At 50.8% G+C, this 25,950-nt stretch overlaps 1 protein-coding gene across 1 annotated transcript in view; it reads left to right on the top strand.

The window, feature by feature from the left end:
* The first annotated feature begins 747 nt into the window (after positions 1-747).
* The window catches only part of irf7 (interferon regulatory factor 7), a 30,598-nt gene continuing 5,395 nt past the window's right edge, over positions 748-25,950 (top strand). The window contains exons 1-9 of the mRNA XM_086008420.1: positions 748-977; positions 1,105-1,270; positions 4,801-4,987; positions 8,052-8,173; positions 14,176-14,236; positions 17,126-17,260; positions 18,518-18,676; positions 20,949-21,317; positions 23,205-23,317. Of these exons, the coding sequence (XP_085864546.1) occupies positions 964-977; positions 1,105-1,270; positions 4,801-4,987; positions 8,052-8,173; positions 14,176-14,236; positions 17,126-17,260; positions 18,518-18,676; positions 20,949-21,317; positions 23,205-23,317 (1,326 nt within the window). The 5' untranslated portion in view covers positions 748-963. The remainder of the gene's footprint in view (positions 978-1,104; positions 1,271-4,800; positions 4,988-8,051; positions 8,174-14,175; positions 14,237-17,125; positions 17,261-18,517; positions 18,677-20,948; positions 21,318-23,204; positions 23,318-25,950) is intronic.

Below are 25,950 nucleotides of genomic sequence, written 5' to 3'. Positions count from 1 at the left end.
GTCGATGGGAGAGTTGGGGTACAGGGGGATGGGTGTCGATGGGAGAGTTGGGGTACAGGGGGATGGGTGTCGATGGGAGAGTTGGGGTACAGGGGGATGGGTGTCGATGGGAGAGTTGGGGTACAGGGGGATGGGTGTCGATGGGAGAGTTGGGGTACAGGAGGATGGGTGTCGATGGGAGAGTTGGGGTACAGAAGGATGGGTGTCGATGGGAGAGTTGTGGTACAGGGGGATGGGTGTCGATGGGAGAGTTGGGGTACAGGGGGATGGGTGTCGATGGGAGAGTTGGGGTACAGGGGGATGGGTGTCGATGGGAGAGTTGGGGTGCAGGGGGATGGGTGTCGATGGGGGAGTTGGGGTACAGGCGGATGGGTGTCGATGGGAGAGTTGGGGTAGATGGGGATCGGTGTCGATGGGAGATTTGGGGTACAGGGGGATGGGTCTGGATGTTCTTTGAATTACCTGATAATGCTTACTGATAGCCAACCAAGAATTTCCAAGCTTTGCAATTTTGAAAATTGAAAGGGCTGGTTTTCCTAACCATCTCCTAGCTGAGCATTATTGCATGCCTGTTAAACAAATGCTTTTTAATAATGTGGGTTTTTTTTACAGTTGGTGAGGCTGGCAGAGTAAATAAATTGTGCAGAGAATCTCTTTTTTTGGATTAACTTCAGCGTCACAACAGAAAGTGAAAGTTAAAGCGGTGGAAAAGCTGCAGCCTCTTCACTGGGGTGCATGTGATTTCTGGGAAAGGAAGCCCGGTTGCCATATTTGGCTGAGCTTTGGCTGGGCTCGGCCCGCCTTCGGGCAGGGTTTGTGTGGAGATGTGGAGATGCCGAGAGCAGCCCCGGCCCCCCTCCTCCTCCCGGGCTGTGATGTCAGGCTGGGTGGGAAGGTTTATAAGAGGCTGCAGCCCGGGCTTGGCTTTGAATTGAAATTCTGGCGTTTCTTGCGAGGGCTGCAATGGGCAAACAGAGGTGATTTGATTCGATGCTCTCCTGCAGAGCCGCGGGAGGGAGGGGAATGTCTCCCTTTGCACCGGTTCGCTTGCATTTAAACACAAAGCTTGCTTGCTTTCTTTGTTAATTGCTGTGCTGTTTACAGAATGAACAACCAGAAGCCGCAGCTCCGACCCTGGTTAATCGCGCAGATTAACAGCGGCAGCTACCCCGGGCTGGGCTGGGTGGACCAGCAGAGGGGCAGCTTCCGAATCCCCTGGAAACACGCCTCTCGCCAGGACCTGTGCGAGGATGATTACCGCATCTTTAAGGTAGGAGCTTGGCCCGGGAGGGATTTATACCCCGGCTCAGTCTCGCTGAGGATTGTGTCGGCGGGCGGAAGGTTCAAGTCCCGCTGATGTTTACCCGCCTGTATATTGTGAATATCCCTGTGTGTGCTGATGTTTACCCGCCTGTATATTGTGAATACCCGTGTGTGCTGATGTTTACCCGCCTGTATATTGTGAATATCCCTGTGTGTGTGCTGATGTTTACCTGCCTGTATATTGTGAATATCCCTGTGTGTGCTGATGTTTACCCGCCTGTATATTGTGAATATCCCTGTGTGTGTGCTGATGTTTACCCGCCTGTATATTGTGAATATCCCTGTGTGTGCTGATGTTTACTCGCCTGTATATTGTGAATATCCCTGTGTGTGCTGATGTTTACCTGCCTGTATATTGTGAATATCCCTGTGTGTGTGCTGACGTTTACCCGCCTGTATATTGTGAATATCCCTGTGTGTGTGCGCTGATGTTTACCCGCCTGTATATTGTGAATATCCCTGTGTGTGCTGATGTTTACCTGCCTGTATATTGTGAATATCCCTGTGTGTGCTGATGTTTACCTGCCTGTATATTGTGAATATCCCTGTGTGCTGACGTTTACCCGACTGTATATTGTGAATATCCCTGTGTGTGTGTGCTGATGTTTGCCTGCCTGTATATTGTGAATATCCCTGTATGTGTGCTGATGTTTACCCGCCTGTATATTGTGAATACCCCTGTGTGTGCTGATGTTTACCTGCCTGTATATTGTGAATATCCTTGTGTGTGCTGATGTTTACCAGCCTGTATATTGTGAATATCCCTGTGTGTGTGCTGATGTTTGTGCCTGTATATTGTGAATATCCCTGTGTGTGTGCTGATGTTTACCTGCCTGTATATTGTGAATATCCCTGTGTGTGTGCTGATGTTTACCTGCCTGTATATTGTGAATATCCCCGTGTGTGCTGATGTTTACCTGCCTGTATATTGTGAATACCCGTGTGTGCTGATGTTTACCCGCCTGTATATTGTGAATATCCCTGTGTGTGCTGATGTTTACCCGCCTGTATATTGTGAATACCCGTGTGTGCTGATGTTTACCTGCCTGTATATTGTGAATATCCCTGTGTGTGCTGATGTTTACTCGCCTGTATATTGTGAATATCCCTGTGTGTGTGCTGATGTTTACCCGCCTGTATATTGTGAATATCCCTGTGTGTGTGCTGATGTTTACCTGCCTGTATATTGTGAATACCCGTGTGTGCTGATGTTTACCTGCTTGTATATTGTGAATATCCCTGTGTGTGCTGATGTTTACCCGCCTGTATATTGTGAATATCCCTGTGTGTGTGCTGATGTTTACCTGCCTGTATATTGTGAATATCCCTGTGTGTGCTGATGTTTACCCGCCTGTATATTGTGAATATCCCTGTGTGTGTGCTGATGTTTACCCGCCTGTATATTGTGAATATCCGTGTGTGCTGATGTTTACCCGCCTGTATATTGTGAATATCCCTGTGTGTGTGCTGATGTTTACCCGCCTGTATATTGTGAAGATCCCTGTGTGTGTGCTGATGTTTACCCGCCTGTATATTGTGAAGATCCCTGTGTGTGTGCTGATGTTTACCCGCCTGTATATTGTGAAGATCCCTGTGTGTGTGCTGATGTTTACCCGCCTGTATATTGTGAATACCCCTGTGTGTGCTGATGTTTACCCGCCTGTATATTGTGAATACCCCTGTGTGTGTGTGTGCATTCATACCACCATGCCTATATTCCTGTGTCTGTATATCCCTGTGTCTGTGTACTGATGTAATTTCTAAGTGCTGATTTGTCAGTTGATTTTATACAAACATCATGTAGAATCATAGAATGGTTACAGCACAGAAGCCCATTCGGCCCGTCGAGCCTGTGCCGGCTCTGTGCAAGAGCACTTCAGCTAGTCCCACTCCCCCGCCCTTTCCCCGTAGCCCTGCAAATCTCTTTCCTTCAGGTACTTATCCAACTCCCTTTTGAAAGCCACGATTGAATCTGCCTCCACCACCCTCAGGCAGTGCATTCCAGATCCTAACCACTCGCTGCGTAAAAAAGTTTTTCCTCATGTTGCCTTTGGTTCTTCTGCCAATCACCTTAAATCTGTGTCCTCTGGTTCTCGACCCTTCCGCCAATGGGAACAGTTTCTCTCTATCTACTCTGTCCAGACCCCTCATGATTTTGAACACCTCTATCAAATCTCCTCTCAACCTTCTCTGCTCCAAGGAGAACAACCCCAGCTTCTCCAGTCTATCCACATAACTGAAGTCCTTCATTCCAGGAACCATTCTAGTAAATCTCCTCTGCACCCTCTCTAAGGCCTTCACATGTGACTACCTCTCACCATTGTTGAAGTCTCGAGCTGCTGTGTCTGAGCCTCTGCCAGTGTGGAGATTGGGCTGCGCTGTGATTAGCCGCTCACGAGCGGAGTGTACCAGCTCACCCTAACACCTGGCACAGGTGCCCACAGCTGCGATATCAGCTCACGTGGGAGGGATAGCGGTGGGCATTTCTTTTAAGGGGATGGAGCAATGATTTAACACTCCCAGTGGAGAGTCTCGTGCAATGGGAGCTCCATTTAATGCATGGAAATTTGCTGTGGTGTAATGTGGTTGGTGCCAGCAGGAATGAACGTGGAAATACTAGACACAGCACGACATTGTATCGACGCAGTGCTGCTCAGTACAATGCTCTCCTGATCTCCGCATTGACCAGGCGTTTAACTAGAGATAGCATTTCTATAGCCCCTTTCCCATCCTCAGCCAAGGAACTTCACAGCTAGTGTAGTACTTATGAAGCGTAGTTCCTGTTATGTAGAGAAATGCGACAGCCAATCTGCACACAGCAAGATCCCACAAACAGCAACCAGATAATGACCAGATAATCTGGTGGTGTTGGTGGTGGCTGAGGGATAAGTATTGGGCAGCATGAAATACTAACACTAACTCCCCTGCTGTTCTTCGGATAGTGCTGTGGGATCTTTTCCATCTACCTGAAGAGGGCAGACGGGGCCTCGGTTTAACGTCTCCTCAATAGCCTTGGCTGCGTGGCGCACTGTCAGAGGGGCAGTACTGAGGGAGCGCTGCACTGTCTGAGGGGCAGTACTGAGGGAGCGCTGTACTGTCGGAGGGGCAGTACTGAGGGAGTGCTGTACTGTCGGAGGGGTAGTACTGAGGGAGTGCTGTACTGTCAGAGAGGCGGTACTGAGGGAGTGCTGTACTGTCGGAGGGGTAGTACTGAGGGAGCGCTGCACTGTCAGGCAGTACTGAGGGAGCGCTGCACTGTCGGGCAGTACTGAGGGAGCGCTGCACTGTCGGAGGGGCAGTACTGAGGGAGCGCTGCACTGTCGGAGGGGCAGTACTGAGGGAGGGCTGCACTGTCGGAGGGACAGTACTGAGGGAACGCCGCACTGTCGGATGGACAGGACTGAGGGAGTACCGCACTGTGTCCATACTGGAACCTTTCAGCGCTGCTGATTAGTAAGAATTTTGTCCTTTTTGCAGGATTGGGCGATAGCGAGCGGGCGATTCACCGCCGGGTATTCTGTGGATCCAGCCAAATGGAAAACGAACTTCCGCTGCGCCCTGAACAGCATCGAATCATTTCATTTGCAGCAGGACAACTCGAAGGAGTCTTTGGATCCTCATAAAATCTACTTCATCAGCGGCCTCAACCCCACTCCAGCTCCCGGTAGGTACTGCCCCTCGACTGAGACACCGTCCTCGCTCCGTCTTCAATGTTCCACTTCACAGAAAATAAAATGACTGAGGTGGATGGAGTCAGGTCGCAGATCAGCCACAATCTCATTGAATGGCAGAACGGATTCGAGGGGCTGAATGGCCTGCTCCTGTTCCTAGGTTCCTGTGTCTGTCTCTGTGTCCGCGGGTGTGTCTGTGTCCGCGGGTGTGTCTGTCTGTCTCTGTGTCCGCGGGTGTGTCTGTCTGTCTCTGTCCGCGGGTGTGTCTGTCTGTCTCTGTGTCCGCGGGTGTGTCTGTCTGTCTCTGTGTCCGCGGGTGTGTCTGTCTGTCTCTGTCCGTGGGTGTGTCTGTCTGTCTCTGTGTCCGCGGGTGTGTCTGTCTGTCTCTGTGTCTGCGGGTGTGTCTGTCTGTCTCTGTGTCCGCGGGTGCGTCTGTCTGTCTCTGTGTCTGCGGGTGTGTCTGTCTGTCTGTGTCCGCGGGTGCGTCTGTCTGTCTCTGTGTCTGCGGGTGTGTCTGTCTGTCTGTGTCCGCGGGTGTGTCTGTCTGTCTCTGTGTCCGCGGGTGTGTCTGTCTGTCTCTGTGTCCGCGGGTGTGTCTGTCTGTCTCTGTGTCCGCGGGTGTGTCTGTCTGTCTCTGTGTCCGCGGGTGTGTCTGTCTGTCTCTGTGTCCGCGGGTGTGTCTGTCTGTCTCTGTGTCCGCGGGTGTGTCTGTCTGTCTCTGTGTCTGCGGGTGTGTCTGTGTATAAATCTCGACTGTGTTAGTCCCCGAGGAGAGTCGATGGGAGTTGTTTACCTCTCCATGTTACGGGCTGTTGCAGCTGCTGCCTGTTGTGTCAGATTCAGATTGGAAACCGTCAGCAGTCCAAGTATCGCTTTAAACAGCAACACAGGACTAGGCTGCTGTGATATGTGAAATCTCTAAGAAAAGGATGATGTCAGAGTTTCAGTCTTAGTGGAACATGACATTGTAGAGTCAGAGGTCGAAGGGCATTGCGCCTGTCCAGGCCTGACCCTGGCATGACCTGGAGCTGGGGTTGCCAAACCTGCAGGATTGCCTGGGAGTCTCCGGGAATTAAAGATTCATCTCCAGGACACGGCTGAAAATCACCGGCGCAATAAAAAATTGAGTTAAACAAAATTTTTTTTTTTTTTTTTTTAATTAAACAGATATTGACTTTGAAAGGGCGGGGGGGGGGGGCGGAATAGCCTGGATAGAGTGGATAGGAAGGACCTATTCCCCTTAGCAGAAGGGTCAATAACCAGGGGGCATAGATTTAAAGTAATTGGTTTAGAGGGGATTTGAGGAGAATGTTTTCACCCAGAGGGTGGTGGGGGTCTGGAACTCACTGCCTGAAAGGGTGGGAGAGGCAGAGACCCTCATCACGTTTAAAAAGTACTTGGATATGCACTTGAAGTGCCGTAACCTCCAGGGCCACGGACCAAGAGCTGGACAGTGGGATTAGGCTGGGTAGCTCTTTGTCGGCCGGCACAGACATGATGGGCTGAATGGCCTCCTGTGCTGTAAATTTCTCGTGATTCTACCCAATAGCAAGCTCAGGCCCAGCTGCACCCCTCCTCCCGCACTGGAAGCCCCGGGGGCAACCTTAAAGGGGCAAGGACCCCGTAGACCAGGCCTCCACCCCTTTATCCTGGCCTCTGTGGTGCCCACGGAACGGACTTGCCCCGGGGAAATTGGCCTCGTTGAAACTGCCCTAGAGAACGAGGCCATTCGGCCCATCGTGCCTGTGCCAGTGCTGGCCCTTGAAGTGAAGCTGCCCACTCCACTCCAATCCCTTTTTCCCGTCTGTATTCTTTCAAATTCTTATCCAGTCCCAGATATTTTAGAGACTATGTGGAGCTGTACAGGGCACAGTTCACCTCACCTTGTGGCCTAAACCATTTCATCCCAAGTAGAGATCCACTTTGACACCATATCGCCGACTATCTTTGCTCTGAGTTTTATTTTAAATTCCCTCCTCCTTTTTCTATCAACATTATCCATCCCCGCCCCCCCCCACAACCGCAAAAGGGTTAGTTCATTGCTGGCTATGGTCCAACAATGCCTTCAGTAAAACAGGGTATTCAACCACAGGGGCATCACAAGCCGGGCCTGAGCTTGTCCTCACTGAGCGGCTACACTCTCACTGGGGCCAGCCGATAGTAATGACCTGAATCATTTCATCCTCCCTTCTGTCCAGCTCTCCCACAGCCCCAGCTCAGAGCCGCGAACTCCACATGGACCAGGGATTGAAGTTGGAACCTAGATTGATGGAGGCAGTGGGGACGCCCCAGCCAGACACGTTACTCGCTTCAATGTAAATGAAGCGCGGAGTTTTCTGCAATGCCGATTTCGGAAAGGTTGCTGAAACTTACAACTCTCCCAAATATGTGACGCTGTCCCTTTAAAATGAGAAGTATAGTTTTATAAATCACTGGTTCGGCCCCAGCTGGAATATTGTGTTCAATTCTGGGCTCCACACTTTAGGAAGGATGTCGAGTCCTTGGAGAGGGTGCAGAGGAGATTTATCAGAATGGTTCCAGGGATGAGGGACTTCAGTGATGGGGAGAGACTGGAGAAGCTGGGGTTGCTCTCCTTGGAGCAGAGAAGGTTAAGGGGAGATTTGATCGAGGCGTTCAAAATCATGGGGAGTTTTGATGGAGTAAATAAGGAGAAGCTGTTTCCAGTGGCAGGAGGGTCGGTAACCAGAGGACACAGAGTGAAGGTGATTGGTAAAAGACCCAGAGGGGAGATGAGGAGAATTTTTTTCCACAGCGAGTTGTTGTGATCTGGAATGCGCTGCCTGAAAGGGCGGTGGAAGCAGATTCAATAATAACTTTCAAAAGTGAATTAGATAAATACTTGAAAAGGAGAAATTTGCAGGGCTCTGGGGAAAGAGCAGGGGGGAGTGGGACTAATTGGAGAGCTCTTTCAAAGAGCCGGCACAGGCACGATGGGCCGAATGGCGGCCTCCTGTGCTGTGTGATTCTAAGTCATTATAAAAAAAACTCAAACAAGAGGTTTGGTGTTAAAATGTCTTTTCGACGCTGCGATTTCAGATCCGAGAATCGGTGCAGTTCCGGAGGAAGATGATGACTGGAGACAGTTCATCAGCCCCGAGACTGACCTAGTGCTGCCCAACTTCACACTGTACACCCCCCTGCAGCCCTCCGCCCATCAGGTATGTGGGATCTGGGAACAGTCTGCTCGTCACCTGTGCTGAACTTTTAACCATCAGGAAATGTGTTAAACAGGAAGAACGGAATGACACCAAGTTAATCTGGACTCGGAACAGATAGCCATGCTCCAGGAGTAGGCTATTCACCCAATTCGAACTCCAGATAACAATTTGGCAGCTATTTTATCTTTTTAATCCTAATTCACCACCTTCCTCCATTTCTCTTCTCAGTGACTGTCTCCCTTTTATATCCTTGACCTTCTGGGGAAAATTCCACATTCTCACAATCTTTTTGTGTTGAGCAGTTTTTTTTTCAGGATTCGCCTTTAATCCAGCCGACCTCGATTTCTGATATTTTGCTCCCTTGTTCTGGATTCCCTTACTGAAGGAAAGAGTCATTCTTGATGTTTCCTGTCAATAAGGACGGAAGAAATAGGAGCAGGAGTCGGCCATTCACTGAGATCAGGACCTCAACTCCACCTTCCCGCACTATCCCCATATCCCTTGATTCCCCGAGAGTCAAACAATCTATCGATCTCAGCTTTGAATATACTCAACAACTGACCCCTTATCCTGAGACTGTGCCCCCGAGTTCTAGATTCCCCCACGAGGGGAAACATCCTCTCATCATCTACCCTGTCAATCCCCCTCAGAATCTTCTATGTTTGAATGAGATCGCCTCTCATTCTTCTAAACTCCAGAGAGTATAGGCTCAATCTCTCCTCATTTTTAAACACCTTGACCAGATCACCCCTTAACTTCCTAATCTCCAGGAAGCAGAACCCAAGTTGACCCAGACTCTCCTCGGTGGGGTGTCGGCCATGACTCAGTGAGTCGCATGGTCACCTCAGCCGGTAGATCGTGGGTTCTAGTGCCACTCCAGAGACATGAGCATATAATCCAGCCTGACACTCCAGTGCGGTGCTGAGGGAGCGCTGCACTGTCGGAGGGGCCGTCTTTCGGATGAGACGTTAAACCGAGGCCCTGTCTGCCCCCTCAGGTGGACATAAAAGGTCCCATGGCACTATTTCGAAGAAGAGCAGGGGAGTTCTCCCCGGTGTCCTGGGGCCAATATTTATCCCTCAATCAGCATCACTAAAACTGATTATCTGGTCATTATCACATTGCTGTTTGTGGGAGCTTGCTGTGCGCAAATTGGCTGCTGCATTTCCCACATTACAACAGTGACTACACTTCAAAAGTTGACAGAAATTAGTATCTCTAGGGATATGGTGTTGGGTAAGTTGAGGGGACTGAAGGCCGACAAATCCCCGGGGCCTGATAAACTACATCCTAGGGTACTTAAGGAGGTGGCCCTGGAGATAGCAGATGCTCTAAGGATCATCTTCCGGAACTCCATTGACTCGGGAACAGTACCCGTGGATTGGAGGGTAGCTAATGTTACCCCAATATTTAAAAAGGGGGGTAGAGAGAAAGCAGGGAATTATAGACCAGTAAGCCTTACATCGGTTGTGGGCAAAATGCTAGAGTCCATTATTAAGGATAAAATAGCGGAGCACTTGACAAATGGGGAAAGGATCGGACAGAGTCAACATGGATTTACAAAGGGTAAATCGTGTTTGACTAATCTGCTGGAATTTTTTGAGGAAGTAACTGGTAAAATAGATGGGGGAGAGCCAGTGGATGTGGTGTACCTTGACTTCCAGAAAGCCTTCGATAAGGTTCCACACAAAAGATTATCATGCAAAATTAAGGCTCATGGAATTGGGGGCAAAGTATTAACGTGGATAGAGAACTGGCTGGCGGATAGAAAACAGAGAGTTGGAATAAACGGCTCGTTTTCGGAGTGGCAGGCAGTGACCAGCGGGGTGCCGCAAGGATCTGTCCTGGGACCCCAGCTGTTCACAATATATATAAATGATCTGGATCAGGGAATTGGATGCAATATTTCCAAATTCGCTGACGACACTAAACTAGGAGGAGGGGTGGGCTCTGATGAGGATGTCGGGAGGCTACAGTGCGATTTGGACAGGTTGGGGGAATGGGCGGATACGTGGCAGATGCACTATAATGTGGATAAATGCGAGGTTATCCACTTTGGGGGTAAAAACAGGAGGGTAGATTATTATCTAAATGGCAATAGATTGGGAGATGGGGAAGTGCAGAGGGACCTGGGTGTTCTTGTGCACCAGTCACTGAAGGAGAGCATGCAGGTGCAACAGGCGATTAAGAAGGCAAATGGTATGTTGGCCTTCATATCAAGGGGGTTCGAGTATAGGAATAGGGATACCTTACTACAGCTGTACAAGGTGCTGGTGAGACCGCATCTGGAGTATTGTGTACAGTTTTGGTCGCGCCATCTGCGGAAGGATGTTTTTGCCATGGAAAGAGTGCAACGGCGATTCACCAGGCTGATACCTGGAATGGCGGGAATGACCTACGAAGAGAGATTAAATAGTTTGGGCTTGTACTCACTGGAGTTTAGAAGATTGAGAGGGGATCTCATCGAAACATATAAAATTATGGCAGGCCTGGACAGGCTGAATTCAGAGAGAATGTTTCCAATGGCCGGGGAGCACAGAACCAGGGGCCACAGTCTAAAAATAGCGGGCAAATCATTTAAAACAGAGATGAGGAAGAATTTCTTCACTCAAAGAGTGGTGAGCCTGTGGAATTCCCTGCCACAGAGGGCTGCGAAGGCTAATTCAATAAATATTTTCAAGAGAGAATTGGATATATTTCTGAAGGCTAAGGGGATTAAGGGTTACGGAGAAAAGGCGGGGACGGGGTACTGAACTGGTAAGATCAGCTATGATCTCAGACGAAGATCAGCCATGATCTCATTGAATGGCGGAGCAGGCTCGAAGGGCCGAATGGCCTACTCCTGTTCCTATCTCTATGTTTCTATGTACTTCATTGATTGTGAAGCGCTTTGAGCCGTCCGGTGGTCGTGAAAGGCGCTATAGAAATGCAAGTCTTTTCTTTATTCCCCCTTTCCCTGCCCCTGCACTTGCTTAAAGCCTGTTACATCTCTAACTTTTTCCAGTTCTGAAGAAAGGTCATCGACCAAAAACGTTAACCCTGTTTCTCTCTCCACAATACTCCAGGTGTGGTCTCACCAGGGCCCTATATGATTACAGTAAGACGTCTTTACTCTTATACTCAAATCCTCTTGTAATAAAGGCCAACATACCATTTGCTTTCCTAATTGCTTGCTGTACCTGCATGTTAACTTTCAGTGATTCGTGTACAAGGACACCCAGGTCCCTCTGAACAGTAACATTTCCCAATCTCTCACCATTTAAAAAATACTCTGCTTTTCTATTTTTCCTACCAAAGTGGATAACTTCACATTTCTCCACATTATATGCTATTTTCCATGTTCTTGCCCACTCACTTAGCCTGTCTATATCCCCTTGAAGCCTCCTTGCATCCTCCTCACAACTTACATTCCCACCGAGCTTTGTATCATCAGCAAACTTGGATATATTACATTTGGTCCCCTCATCCAAATCATTGATGTAGATTGTGAATAGCTGAGGCCCAAGCACTGATCCTTGCAGTACCCCACTAGTTACAGCCTGCCAACCCGAAAATGACCCGTTTATTCCCACTCTCTGTTTTCTGCCCGTTAACCAATCCTCAATCCATGCGAGTATATTACCCCCAATCCCATGAGCCCTAATTTTGTTTAATAACCTCTTATGTGGGACCTTATCGAAAGCCTTCTGGAAATCCAAATGCACCACATCCACTGGTTCCCCCTTATCTATTCTGCTAGTTACAACCTCAAAAAACTCTTAACAGATTCGTCAAACACGATTTCCCTTTCATAAATCCGTGTTGACTCGGCCCAATCCTATTTTGATATTCAAATATGCTCTTTGACACCTGACTTTCCCTGGAACGAAGCTCCTTGATAGTTGAGCGAGTTGAGTTAATAAATTCCATTTAGTGTTTGATAGAGCGACAGCCAATCACCTTATCTCGCCAGTTTCTATGTAGAGGTCGCGGCACTAAAACCGATTGCAGTTTCTCATTGAACCTACCGCTCTTTGGCCGTGTTTGTGTAAGAGCGACTCCGCAAAGGGACTCTGGAGCCAATGTTTAATTAATTTGCCCTATCTAATATATTAAAGTACAAAGGGTTTTATTTGTCTAAGGTCAAATAATCAGGGTTACCACGCAAAAGCAAACAGCGTCACTAATTATGAAGAAACAATCCATTTATTGCCGTTCTCCGATTGCAGCCCATAATAGGTGAAAGGGGCAGAATTAAGAAAGAAAGATTCACATTCCTACAGCACCTTTCACAACCTCAGCACGTCCCAAAGTGTTTCCCAGTCAATGAAGTACTTTTTGAAGAGTAGTCGATGTTGTAATGTAGGAAACGCGGCAGCCAATTTGTGCACAGCAAGCTCCCACAAACAGCAATGTGATAATGACCAGATCATCTGTTTTAGTGACGTTGGTTGATGGATAAATGTCAGCCAGGACACCGGGGAGAACTCCCCTGCTCTTCTTCAAAATAGTGCCATGGGATCCTCTACATCCACCTGAGAGGGCAGATGGGGCCTTGGTTTAACGTCTCATCTGAAAGACGGCCCCTCCAACAGTGCAGCGCTCCCGCAGTACTGCCCCTCCGACAGTGCAGCGCTCCCTCAGTACTGCCCCTCCGACAGTGCGGCGCTCCCGCAGTACTGCCCCTCTGACAGTGCGGCGCTCCCTCAGTACTGCCCCTCCGACAGTGCGGCGCTCCCTCAGTACTACCCTCCGACAGTGCGGCGCTCGCTCAGTACTGCCCTCCGACAGTGCGGCGCTCGCTCAGTACTGCCCCTCCGACAGTGCGGCGCTCCCTCAGTACTGCCCCTCCGACAGTGCGGCGCTCCTTCAGTACTACCCTCCGACAGTGCGGCGCTCCTTCAGTACTACCCTCCGACAGTGCGGCGCTCGCTCAGTACTGCCCTCCGACAGTGCGGCGCTCGCTCAGTACTGCCCCTCCGACAGCGCGGCGCTCCCTCAGTACTGTCCCTCCGACAGCGCGGCGCTCCCTCAGTACTGCCCCTCCGACAGTGTGGCGCTCCCTCAGTACTGTCCCTCCGACAGTGCAGCACTCCCTCAGTACTGCACTGGGAGTGTCAGCCTGGATTTCGTGCTCGAGTCTCTGGAGTGAGACTTGAACCCACGACTTTCTGACCCAGAGGCGAGAGTGCTGCCCACTGAGCCACGGCTGACCCCTTACATCATCCCTTACGACAAGGGAACCAGTGAAAGTACCAGCCATGCAATGATTGTAAACTGCTTGGTAATGACATAGCTGAGGCATAGAATATAAGAGCAGGGAGGTTATGATGGAGCTGTACAAAATGCTGGTTAGGCCACAGCTGGAATACTGTGTGCAGTTCTGGTCGCCACACTATAGGAAGGATGTGATTGCATTGGAGAGAGTGCAGAGGAGATTCACCAGGATGTTACCTGGGCTGGAGCGCTTCAGATGTGAAGAGACACTGGACAGGCTGGGGTTGTTTTCCTTAGAGCAGAGAAGGCTGAGGGGGGACCTGATTGAGGTGTACAAAATTATATGGGGCATAGATAGGGTAGATAGAAAGGAACTTTTTCCCCTTAGTAGAGGGGTCAATAACCAGGGGGCATAGTTTCAAGGTAAGGGGCAGGAGGTTTAGAGGGGATTTGAGGAAAAACTTTTTCACCCAGAGGGTGGTTGGAATCTGGAACTCACTGCCTGAAAGGGTGGTAGAGGCAGGAACCCTCACAACATTCAAGAAGCATTTAGATGAGCACTTGAAACGTCATAGCATACAAGGCTACGGACCAAATGCTGGAAAATGGGATTAGATTAGACAGGGCTTGATGGCCGGCGCGGACACGATGGGCCGAAGGGCCTCTTTCTGTGCTGTATAACTCTGACTTTATGATTCTAAGAAATGTGATTATAATCACTTTGTGACCTAATTGCGAAAGGGAATGTTGGAGAGCTTGATAACTGACAAAAGTACAGATGTGCCCATTTGTTTCTGTTGAACTAGGAACAGCTGGAAGAATTTATTGCTGATTTGACGTTGATGAACCTGTCGGATACTCCTGCAGGTTAGTGCTTCCTTCATCTTATTGGGTGTTAGCTTGGTGAGGTTGGGCTGCCTGAAATCCTGGAGTGGAGAATCCAGTGGGGAACACGACTAGTCATTAGATACTTGGTGCCTTATCAGCACCTCTCATAAGATCATAAGAAATAGGAGCAGGATTCGGCCCCTCGAGCCTGCTCAGCCATTCAATGAGATCACGGCTGATCATCGACCTCCACTCTGCTTTCCTGCCCGATCCCCATATCCCTTGATTCCCTTAGAGTTTAAAAATCTATCGATCTCCGTTTTGAATATATTCAGTGACTTGGCCTTCACAGCCCTCTGGCGTAGAGAATTCCAAAGATTCACCACCCTCCAAGTGAAGAAATTCCTCCCCATCTCAGTCCTAAATGGCCGACCCCTTATTCTGAGACTGTGACTCCTGGTTCTAGACTCCCCAGCCAGGGGAAACATCCTCCCTGCATCTACCCTGTCAAGCCCCTGTAACAATTTTTGTTACCTCTCATTCTTCTAAACTCCAGAGAATATAGGCCTAATCTACTCAATCTCTCCTCATAGGACAATCCCCCCATCCCAGGAACCCGTCTGGTGAACCTTCGTTGCACTCCCTCTATGGCAAGTATATCCTTCCTTAGGTAAGGAACGTCAGTAACTCCCAGTAGGACTGACCCGAGCTCCCAGCAGCAGTGCCCCACAGAGGCCAGACTACTGAAGAATTGAAGATCTCTTTTAGGTTATTAAAGGCCCAATTTTAACCCAGCATGGGGTAAGCGGGTAGTTAAAATGGCGGATGGAGGGTCTGCACCGTGTGTTCGCGCCGTGCGTTCCCGACTCGATCCCACTTGAGGTCATTGTTATTCGGCATAGACTTTCTCCTGGGGGGAGGCGTCGACCCAGGCTGGCGGGCAAAACTCAACTTCCAAGCCCGGGACTCTGCACAGCACCAAGACCGCCAGCGACGCCTAGCGCCAAACTGCCGCAAGTCTCCTCTGCCCTGGGGCTTTCTCCTCCCTCCGCCCTCCTGAGTTACTGCATCAGGGGCCGGTTCCTTTGCTCCCCAATTCTCGGCTTCAGTCCCAAAGTGATGCTTCAGCTGTACAGAGCCTTGGTCAGACCCCATTTAGAGTATTGCGTTCAGTTCCGGGCCCCGCCCCTCAGGAAGGACATACTGGCCTCGGAGGGGGAGCAGCGCAGATTCACCAGAATGATACCGGGGTTAAAAGGGTTAAATTGTGAGGGCAGGTTTCACAGACTGGGCTTGTATTCACTCGAGTATAGATCTAATCGAGGTGTTTAAGATGATTAAAGGATTCGATGGGGTCGATAGAAACTATTTCCTCTGGTGGGGGGAGTCCAGAACAAGGGGGCAGAACCTTAAAATCAGAGCCAGGCCGTTCAGGGGTGACGTCAGGAAGCACTTCTTCACACAAAGGGTGCTGGAAATCTGGAACTCTCGCCCAAAAAGCTGAGGTTGCTGGGGGTCAATTGGAAATTTCAAAACTGAGATTGATAGATTTTGATTGATAGATTGATGATAACCCAGAGAGATCTTCAATTCTTCAGTAGTCTGGCCTCTGTGGGGCTTTTGATAGATTTTTGTTGGGTTAGGTTATTAAAGGATACGGGGCAAAGGTGTGTAAGTGGAGCTAAGGTACAGATCAGCCATGTTCTAACAGAATGAAGAGAGATTGGGTCGATTGGGCTTATATCGCTAGAGTTTAGAAAAATGAGAGGGGATCTCATTGAAACTTATAAAATTCTAACAGGACTAGACAGACTAGATGCAGGAAGGATGTTCCCGATGGTCGGGGAGTCCAGAACCAGGGGTCACAGTCTAAGGATAAGGGGTAAGCCATTTAGGACAGAGATGAGGAGGAATTTCTTCACCCAGAGAGTGGTGAACCTGTGGAATTCTCTACCACAGAAGGCAGTGGAGGCCAATTCATTAAATATATCCAGAAGGAGTTGGATATATTTCTTAAGGCTAAAGGGATCAAGGGATATGGGGAGAAGGCAGGGACCGGGTACTGAATTTGGATGATCAGCCATGATCGCATTGAATGGCGGAGCAGGCTCGAGGGGCCGAATGGCCTACTCCTGCTCCTATCTTCTATGTTTCTATGTAACAGGCGTGAGAGCTTGATCAGCCTGCTCCTGTTCGATGGTCCTAATTCTCGCTCCGCCCGCCTCTGTTGACATTACCCCTGCTGCTTTCAGGTGGGAAATGGTTCCAGGCTGTTCAGTTGAGGCTCGGTTTAAAATTGCACCGGGTTTCCGGCTCGTCCCAAACAGGCCGCCAGATAAAATCGGGGCTTTGCTGTGTGCAGACTGAGGTCAGGGAACAGCGATGTGAAACATGAACTGATTGTTTTGTGCCGGCTGTGGCTCAGTGGGCAGCACTCTCGCCTCTGAGTCAGGAGGTCAGGGGTCAAATCTCACTCGAGACTTGAGCACGAAAATCTAGGCTGGTACTCCGAGTGCAGTGCTGAGGGAGCGCCGCACTGTCGGAGGGGCAGTGCTGAGGGAGCGCCGCACTGTCGGAGGGGCAGTGCTGAGGGAGCGCCGCACTGTCGGAGGGGCAGTGCTGAGGGAGCGCCGCACTGTCGGAGGGGCAGTGCTGAGGGAGCGCCGCACTGTCGGAGGGGCAGTGCTGAGGGAGCGCCGCACTGTCGGAGGGGCAGTACTGAGGGAGCGCCGCACTGTCGGAGGGGCAGTACTGAGGGAGCGCCGCACTGTCGGAGGGGCAGTGCTGAGGGAGCGCCGCACTGTCGGAGGGGCAGTACTGAGGGAGCGCCGCACTGTCGGAGGGGCAGTACTGAGGGAGCGCTGCACTGTTGGAGGTTGTAAACTGTGTTTTATGAAAAGTTCTTCTTTCTTTGTGTTGCCGTTAAAGAGCACATGGTGCCGGGCCTGTTACAGCCAATGAACCTCTACCAGCTGCCGATGGGAGGACACGGCAACGTACTGATGCCTCTGGGCCACCATCTCCAGGAAGCTCACCAGTCCCCAGCCCAGGTCGTGCCCAGCGGTAAGTAAGGCAAACCCGCACATACAAATAACGCAGGTAATTGGTGGAACCAGAACCTGGCAGCTGGGCGGCGGAGGCTGGTGTAAACACGGGTGGGATTCGCACGTCTCCGTCCACCGGGGCTTCAGCCTGTCGGTAAAGGCTGCGATTGTTACCCTACCCCCCCGATATTGCCCGGCTCCTGGCAGGGCCTCGCCCTGGAAACAGGACGTAGCCACTGCGGCCCAAATGGCACCGTCCCGGACCTTATCTCCAACCGTAAAGGTCTCCAGCACCGATCCCAGTCCCGGGGGGGCGGGGGCGGATCCCAGTCCCGGGGGGGGGGGGCGGGGGGGTCGATCCCAGTCTCCGGGGCGGGGGGGGATCCCAGTCTCCGGCGGTGGGGGGGTGGTGGGGGGGTCGATCCCAGTCTCCAGCGGGGGGTGGGGGAGATCGATCCCAGTCCCTGAACGACTAATCCTGGGTCCTCTGATCTTTACCACTTGGCCTGATCTGATCCTCCAATCAGAGATGGGCAGGCTGCACAATGGCTGCCCTTCCAGCCCAGGGAGAGGCAAATGAGGCAGGAAGACCCCCTCTGGCCTGTAACCTGGGCTTTGTCGCCACAGAGACCCCACCCTCTAGAGAAGGGGAAGCTCTAGAGATCCCAGGGCAATGTTACAGCCACCCTGGAGCCCCACCCCTTTCACCCTGGGCAGTAAAAGCAAAGCGGGAAGTGTTGGTCATCATTAGAATGGGATTGGCATCATTTAGACCGGGCTCACCGTAACCCAGCACCCGGCACGGAGCAGAGTGAGGCTGTACCGATCTCCGGTCAGTTCCAGACTCCGCTGCTCCGTCCAACAAAATAGTGTGGCTGAGAACCGTGAGTGTGCCGTGGGGCGTAACCGGGGGGCCGCGGGGCGGAACACCTCTTGCTGACTCTCAAAGTATCCATTATCGGCGGGTAGATTCGCTGTTGAACGGAATGAGGTTTGTTTCAATCCAGAAACTCCTGAATGTAGAGAAACCACTTGGTCGCTGCCCCCTTCCAGCTACGGCCTTTGACCCGTGTCCTTTGACCTGTTGGCCTCAGATCCCGATCCTGACGGGGAGGAGGCTCCCTCTGATCACAGGCCGAGGTTGACGTCCTGTTGACTGGAGTTCCACTTGGTGCCTCCCCATGAGTCATGACTCGGAGGGAGAGAATTGTAAACTTTGCATCTTAAGTTGACTTGTTTAACACTAATATTCGGCGTTTTATGTTCCTAATCTTAGACCAACAGTGGGAACCAATACTTGTCCCAAGATCCCACGGAATGGAGAACTTGGCCCAGGAGGTACCAGCACAGTTTCCTGCTCTAGATCTGCCTCTGAATCCAGCTCCGGGAGTCCAGCTTGAAGCTGGAGCTCCAGGTCCATTCTCATTCACACAATGTACGTAGAACAGATCAATGGCGTAACTCTGGACCAGTGAGAGCTGTGTTTGCCTTGTGTATTTCAAAGCAAATATTTTATCAGAATTTTTAGACAGAACAGAAAGACTTGCATTTCTGCATCGCCTTTCAGGATGTCGCAAAGCTTCACAACCAATGAAGTATTTTTGACTGTAGTCAATGTCGTAATGTAGGAAACACAGCAGCCAATTTGTGCACAGCAAGCTCCCACGAACAGTACCGCCCCTCCGACAGTGCGACGCTCCCGCAGTACCGACCCTCCGACAGTGCGGCGCTCCCTCAGTACCGCCCCTCCGACAGTGCGGCGCTCCCTCAGTACTGCCCCTCCGACAGTGCGACGCTCCCTCAGTACTGCCCCTCCGACAGTGCGGCGCTCCCTCAGTACCGCCCCTCCGACAGTGCGGCGCTCTCTCAGTACTGCCCCTCCGACAGTGCGGCGCTCCCTCAGTACTGCCCCTCCGACAATGCAGCACTCCCTCAGTACTGCACTGGGAGTGTCAGCCTGGATTATGTGCTCAAGTCTCTGGAGTGGGACTTGAAACCATGACCTTTCACCTTCTGGGTGTTGCATGGCTGATTGGCATGTTTCTGTGCAAGAATATTGTGTGTGTACAACATCGTTCCGATAACTTGCTTCACCATAAATCTCAAGACCGCCCTCTCCTGCACCAGTGCAGAATCATTCGCTTCCCACATCAGCCAACGGCAGTTGAGCAATTCAGGTCCGTCCTTGTGCTGTGGCCCAGTCTGAAGCGGGTTGGGATTAGAAACTGCACAAAGCTTTTCCTGTTGTCCCGTCCGAGCCAGCACATGGAGCATAAAAAACTGCTGGCTTGTGTTTGAAACACAGGAACAGGAAGAGGCCATTCAGCCCTTCGAGCCTGTTCCGCCATTCAATGAGATTATGGCTGACCCGTGACCCGTGACCTAACTCCATCTTCCCGCCTTGGTTCCGTAAACCTTAAGGGCTAAAAATTCAGTTGGGCGCCAAGCTCGCCTGGGCGCTGGAATTACCGCTGCGAGCGGAGCCACTTGCGCCATCCGGATATTCAGTTTCTGCGCCCCAAATGGAAGCGGGCCGCTAATCGAGGCTTCCCGCGCCCCGCTTGGGGCGCTGAAACGGAATATCGGCGCGCTAAGGGCCGCAGCGCCACCCGCTGCGGCACGGCAGGCTGCGGTACTGCAGGCCTTCCTCCCACTGTTAAGGGGGAGGTGCCTGCAACAGCGCGATCCCCGCTCGCGAGTGCCGGCAAATGAGCCCGGCTCCAAGGAGAAGTGCCGGGCTCTCTGGAAACAGCCGGCAATGCCGCGGGGGGGGGGGGGGGGGGGTTGTAGGAGGCCGGGGACGGAGGTGCGGGCAGGCGGCCGCCAAAAAAGCGGCCGGCCGCACCTCCACCTTAACTAGCGCCACTACCACCACAGGTAGGCCCCTGTGTACCGGTCGCTATATGCGGCTGGCGCTGAAGAGGCGGGCGCGACCAAATATGGCCATCGGGGCGGGAGCGGGGCGCTGCGCACACCGATGACGTCATCGGTGGCGGCGCAGCGCTACAGGCTAACGCCGCCATTAGCGCCCCGCTAAATATCGCGGGAGGTGTGGCCAGTGGCGCTAAAGCCACTGAGTGCCCTCTTTGGGTGCAAACTGGTGGCGCAGCCCACTGAATTTCTAGGCCTAATACCCTTATTCAACAAAAATCTATCAATCTCAGTTTTGAAAGCTCCAATTGACCCCCAGCCTCAACAGGAACTCTCTCCCCGCAAAAAGCTGATTTCCACCACCCTTTGTGTGAAGAAGTGCTTCCTGACATCACCCCTGAACGGCCTGGCTCTAATTTTAAGGATCTGCCCCCTTGTTCTGGACTCCCCCCCCCCCCCCCCCCCCCCCAACCAGAAGAAATAGTTCTCTCTCTCTACCCGATCAAATCCTTTGATCATCTTAAACATCTCGATTATATCACCCCTTAATCTTCTAAACTCAAGGGAATACAATCCGTCCGTGAAACCTGTCCTCGTAATTTAACACTTCTAAGAACATAAGAATTAGGAGCAGGACCTCAACTCCACCTTCCCGCCCGATCCCCATATCCCTGGATTCTCTTAGTTCCCGAAAATTTATCGACCTCTGTCTTCAATATACTTTAAGCCCTGCTATCATTCTGATGACTGAATCAGCATGATTATCTCTCAAACAGATTACCGCACGGCATAATCCGAGCAGTTTGCTGATTAAACCTCTTCCTCTTTTTATACAGATACAAGAGACCTAGACATTACCATTTACTACAGAGGCAAAGAGGTCCTTCACACCACAGTGAGCAATGATCTGGGCTGCCGCTTCTATCACAATCAGGAGGACGAGACATTTGCCAACCTCCAGCAGATCCAGTTCCCAAGTACCGAGGAGATAATTGATCACAAGCAGAAGGAGTTCACCAATCGTCTCTTGTCGAACATGGAAGGAGGGTTTCTCCTGCGGTGTAAGAATGGAGGCCTGTACGGCAGGAGACTGGGAAAGTGCCAAGTGTTCTGCTCCCGCTCCGAGCCCTCGGAGAATCAGGATTCAGAGAAGCTGAAGCGAAATGAGGAGACCAAAATATTCAGCCTGCGAGATTTCCTCATGGGTGAGCTGCTGGTTGGCTGGTTTCTGTTGTAGAATGTTAGGTGGCTCAGGCTTCCTCGCAAATCCCGACTGCTGGAGAGACGACCCGCTCTCCCAGTCCCCTCCCTCCCCTTGGAGAGGTCTCCGGGGTCCCTTCCCTCTTGGTGGCCAGGCCATGGTTCATATCTTTGCACCCACGTGCCCCGCACACAGCCTGCCACAATGCCACTTCCCCATTGCGACTCTCTGGCTTTCACTTGTGCTAATCCGCCCGAGAATCCTCCCAATGCTTCACTCTCTTCTCCAAGGGGAAGAGAGCGAAGATTCCACAACAACACAATGGCCTGGATCTTCTCCTGGAGGCGAGTTGTGTGTGGGGAGGGGGGCAAGTGTGAGGTCGGGGAATCTGGAAGAAGGGGATTCCCCAATGTCCGACACTTAGTAACTGCAGGGCTCCTTTAAGGTAAGTGTATTGGGGGAGTGAGAGGGATCGTGGGTGGGGCTGATTGTGGGGGGGGCTGATTGTGGGGGGGGCTGATTGTGGGGGAGGGCTGATTGTGGGGGGGGTGATTGTGGGGGGGGCTGATTGTGGGGGGGTGATTGTAGGGAGGGTGATTTGAATCTCGGTGGGAGGTCCGCTGGTGGTCTGGGGGGGGCCATGTTCGCGGAGGGGGTGGGGGATTTGCTGGGTAGCTTGTTGGCCCACGAGCAGTGCTGGAAAGGCCCTTGCCTCATGGAGTCAGCTCTTCTCGCCTCCTTTCACCTGCTGGGTTTCCCGAGGCCTGGGAAACACGACCAACGTGGGTTAAAATAGAATCTCTGTTAAAATGAAGGCTGTGTGCCTCATTTTAATATTTAAATGATCAGCCCGTGTTTACATAGAAACAGGAGGAGGCCATTCAGCCCCTCGAGCCTGTTCCTCCATTCAATGAGATCGTGGTTGATCTGTGATCTAACTCCATCTACCCGCCTTTGGCCCATATCCCTTAATACCTTTGGTTAACAAAAAGCTATCAATCTCAGATTTAAAATTAACAATTGATCTCGCATCAATTGCCCTTTGCGGAAGAGAGTTCCAAACTTCTACCACCCTTTGTGTGTAGAAGTGTTTCCTAATTTCACTCCTGAAAGGCCCGGCTCTATATTTAGACTCTGCCCCCTAGTCCTAGACTCCCCAACCAGCGGAAATAGTTTCTCTCTATCTGAGATAGATAGATTTCTAGACACAAAGGCATCAAGGGGTGTGGGGAGAGAGTGGGAATATGGTATTGAGATAGAGGATCAGCCATGATCATATTGAATGGCGGAGCAGGCTCGAAGGGCCGAATTCTCCTATTTTTCGATGTTTCTATGATCCCCTTATTATCCTGAAAACTTCGATCAGATCACCCCTTAACCTTCTAAATTCCAGGGAATACAACCCTAGTTTGTGTAATCTCTCCTCGTAACTTAACCCTTGAAGTCCGGGTATTATTCTGGTAAACCTACGCTGCACTCCCTCCAAGGCCAATATATCCTTCCTAAGGTGAGGTGCCCAGAACTGCTCCCAGTGCTCCAGGTCTGGTCTAACCAGGGTTTTGTACAGCTGCAGCATAACTTCTACCCCCTTGTACTCTAGTCCTCTCGATATAAAGGCCAGCATCCCATTAGCCTTTTTGATTATTTTCTGTACCTGTTCATGTCCTTTTAATGATCGATGTACCTGGACCCTCCAAGTCTCTTTGGACCTCCACTGATTTTTTGCCTTTCACCATTTATAAAGTTCCCTGTTCTATCCTTTGTAGGTCCAAAGTGGATGACCTCACATTTGTCAACATTGAAATCCATTTGCCACAGTTTTGTCCATTCACTAAATCTGTTAATAATTCTTTAAAAACAAACGACTAAAATACGGTGTCTTTTGCTTCAGATATTGTCGAGTACATGCAGCAGAAACGCGGAGTGCCGCTCTGCTCCACATACCTGTGCTTCGGACAACACTTCCTGGAGGGAAATCCGAAGAAGAAACTCATCCTTGTCAAGGTAAGAAAGTCTTCACCAATCCAATCGGGATGTCGGGAAACTTCTGTAAAGATGGAAAGAACTTGGATTTCTAGAGCGCCTTTCAAATCTCAGGACATCCCAAAGAGCTTTAAGAACATAAGAAATAGGAGCAGGAGTCGGCCATTCGGCCCCTCGAGCCTGCTCCGCCATTCAATAAGATCATGGCTGATCATCGACCTCAACTCCACTTTCCTGCACTATCCCCATATCCCTTGATTCCCTTAATATTCAAAAATCTATCGATCTCAGTCTTGAATATACTCAATGACTGAGTCTCCACAGCCCTCTGGGGTAGAGAATTCCAAAGATTCACCGCCCTCTGAGTGAAGACATTTCTCCTCATCTCAGTCCTAAACTGCCAACCCCTTATTCTGAGACTGTGACCCCTGGTTCTAGACTCCCCAGCCAGGGGAAACATCCTCCCTGCATCTACCCTGTCAAGCCCTGTAAGAATTTTGTATATTTCAATGAGATCACCTCTCATTCTCCTAAACTCCAGAGAATATAGGCCTAGTCTACTCAATCTGTCCTCATAGGACAATCCCCCCATCCCAGGAACCAGTCTGGTGAACCTTCGTTGCACTCCCTCTATGGCAAGTATATCCTTCCTTAGGTAAGGAGACCAAAACTGTACCCAATACTCCAGGTGTGGTCTCACCAGGGCCCTATATAATTGCAGTAAGATGTCTTTACTCTGATACTCAAATCCTCTTGTAATAAAGGCCAACATACCATTTGCTTTCCTAATTGCTTGCTGTACCTGCATGTTAACTTTCAGTGATTCGTGTACAAGGACACCCAGGTCCCTCTGAACACCAACATTTCCCAATCTCTCACCATTTAAAAAATACTCTGCTTTTCTATTTTTCCTACCAAAGTGGATAACTTCACATTTCTCCACATTATATTCCATTTGCCATGTTCTTGCCCACTCACTTAGCCTGTCTATATCCTCTTGAAGCCTCCTTGCATCCTCCTCACAACTTACATTCCCACCCAGCTTTGTATCATCAGCAAACTTGGATATATTACATTTGGTCCCCTCATCCAAATCATTGATGTAGATTGTGAATAGCTGAGGCCCAAGCACTGATCCTTGCGGTACCCCACTAGTTACAGCCTGCCAACCCGAAAATGACCCGTTTATTCCTACTCTCTGTTTTCTGTCCGTTAACCAATCCTCAATCCATGCTAGTATATTACCCCCAATCCCATGAGCCCTAGTTTTGTTTAATAACCTCTTGTGTGGCACCTTATCGAATGCCTTCTGAAAATTCAAATACACCACATCCACTGGTTCCCCTTATCTTTTCTGCTAGTTACAACCTCAAAAAATTCAAACAGATTTGTTAAACATGATTTCCCTTTCATAAATCCGTGTTGACTCGGCCCAATCCTATTATTATTTTCTAAGTGCCCTGTTACCACGTCCTTAATAATAGATTCTAGCATTTTCCCACTACTGATGTCACTTTACAGGCAATGAAGGGCTCTTCGAGTGGTCGAGGCGAATAGTATCGATGCATTTAAGGGGAAGCTGGATAAACACACGAGGGAGAAAGGAATCGAAGGATGTGTTGATGGGGTGAGATGAAGAGGGGTAGGAGGAGGCTGGTGTGGAGCAGAAACACCGGCACGGAGCAGTGGGGCCGAATGGCCTGTTTCTGTGCTGTACATTCTTTGTAACTCAACTCTGCGATTTTCAGCAGGTGCAGGTTTTAAACTGATAGACACTCGTGTGATGATGCATCGAGAAACTTATTTATCCGCCATTTAAATGATGCCATCCAGTAAAAAACAGACTTGTATTTCTACCACCCCAGGACGTCCCAAAGAACTTTACAGACAATGAAGTACTTTTTGAAGTGTTGTCACTGTTGTAATGTAGGAAACGCGGCAGCCAATTTGCACACAGCAAGATCCCACTAACAGCAATGTGATAATGACCAGATAATCTGCTTTAGTGATGTTGATTAAGGGATAAATATTGGCCCCAGGGAGAACTCCCCTGCTCTTCTTCAAAATAGTGCCATAGGATCTTTACATCCACCTGAGAGGGCAGACGGGGCCTCGGTTTAACATCTCATCCGAAAGACAGCACCTCCGACAGTGCGGCGCTCCCTCAGTACTGCCGCTCCGACAGTGCAGCACTCCCTCAGTACTGCCCCTCCGACAGTGCCTCCCTCAGTACTGCCCCTCCGACAGTGCCTCCCTCAGTACTGCCCCTCCGACAGTGCGGCGCTCCCTCAGTACTGCCCCTCCGACAGTGCAGCACTCCCTCAGTACTGCCCCTCCGACAGTGCGGCGCTCCCTCAGTACTGCCCCTCCGACAGTGCAGCACTCCCTCAGTACTGCCCCTCCGACAGTGCGGCGCTCCCTCAGTACTGTCCCCCGACAGTGCGGCGCTCCCTCGGTACTGCCCCTCCGACAGTGCAGCGCTCCCTCAGTACTGCCCCTCCGACAGTGCAGCGCTCCCTCAGTACTGTCCCTCCGACAGTGCGGCGCTCCCTCTGACAGCGTAGCGCTCCCTCAGTACTGCACCGGGAGTGTCGGCCTAGATTTTTGTGCTCAAGTCTCTGGAGTGGGACTTGAACCCACGAACTTCTGACTCT

The sequence above is a fragment of the Somniosus microcephalus genome, chromosome 15 (genome assembly GCF_052327205.1).
Source record: "Somniosus microcephalus isolate GS21.2 chromosome 15, FLI_Smic_1.0, whole genome shotgun sequence".
NCBI classification, from domain to species: domain Eukaryota; kingdom Metazoa; phylum Chordata; class Chondrichthyes; order Squaliformes; family Somniosidae; genus Somniosus; species Somniosus microcephalus.
Note: the sequence above shows the minus strand (reverse complement) of the source record. Positions and strands in the feature narration are given on the sequence as shown.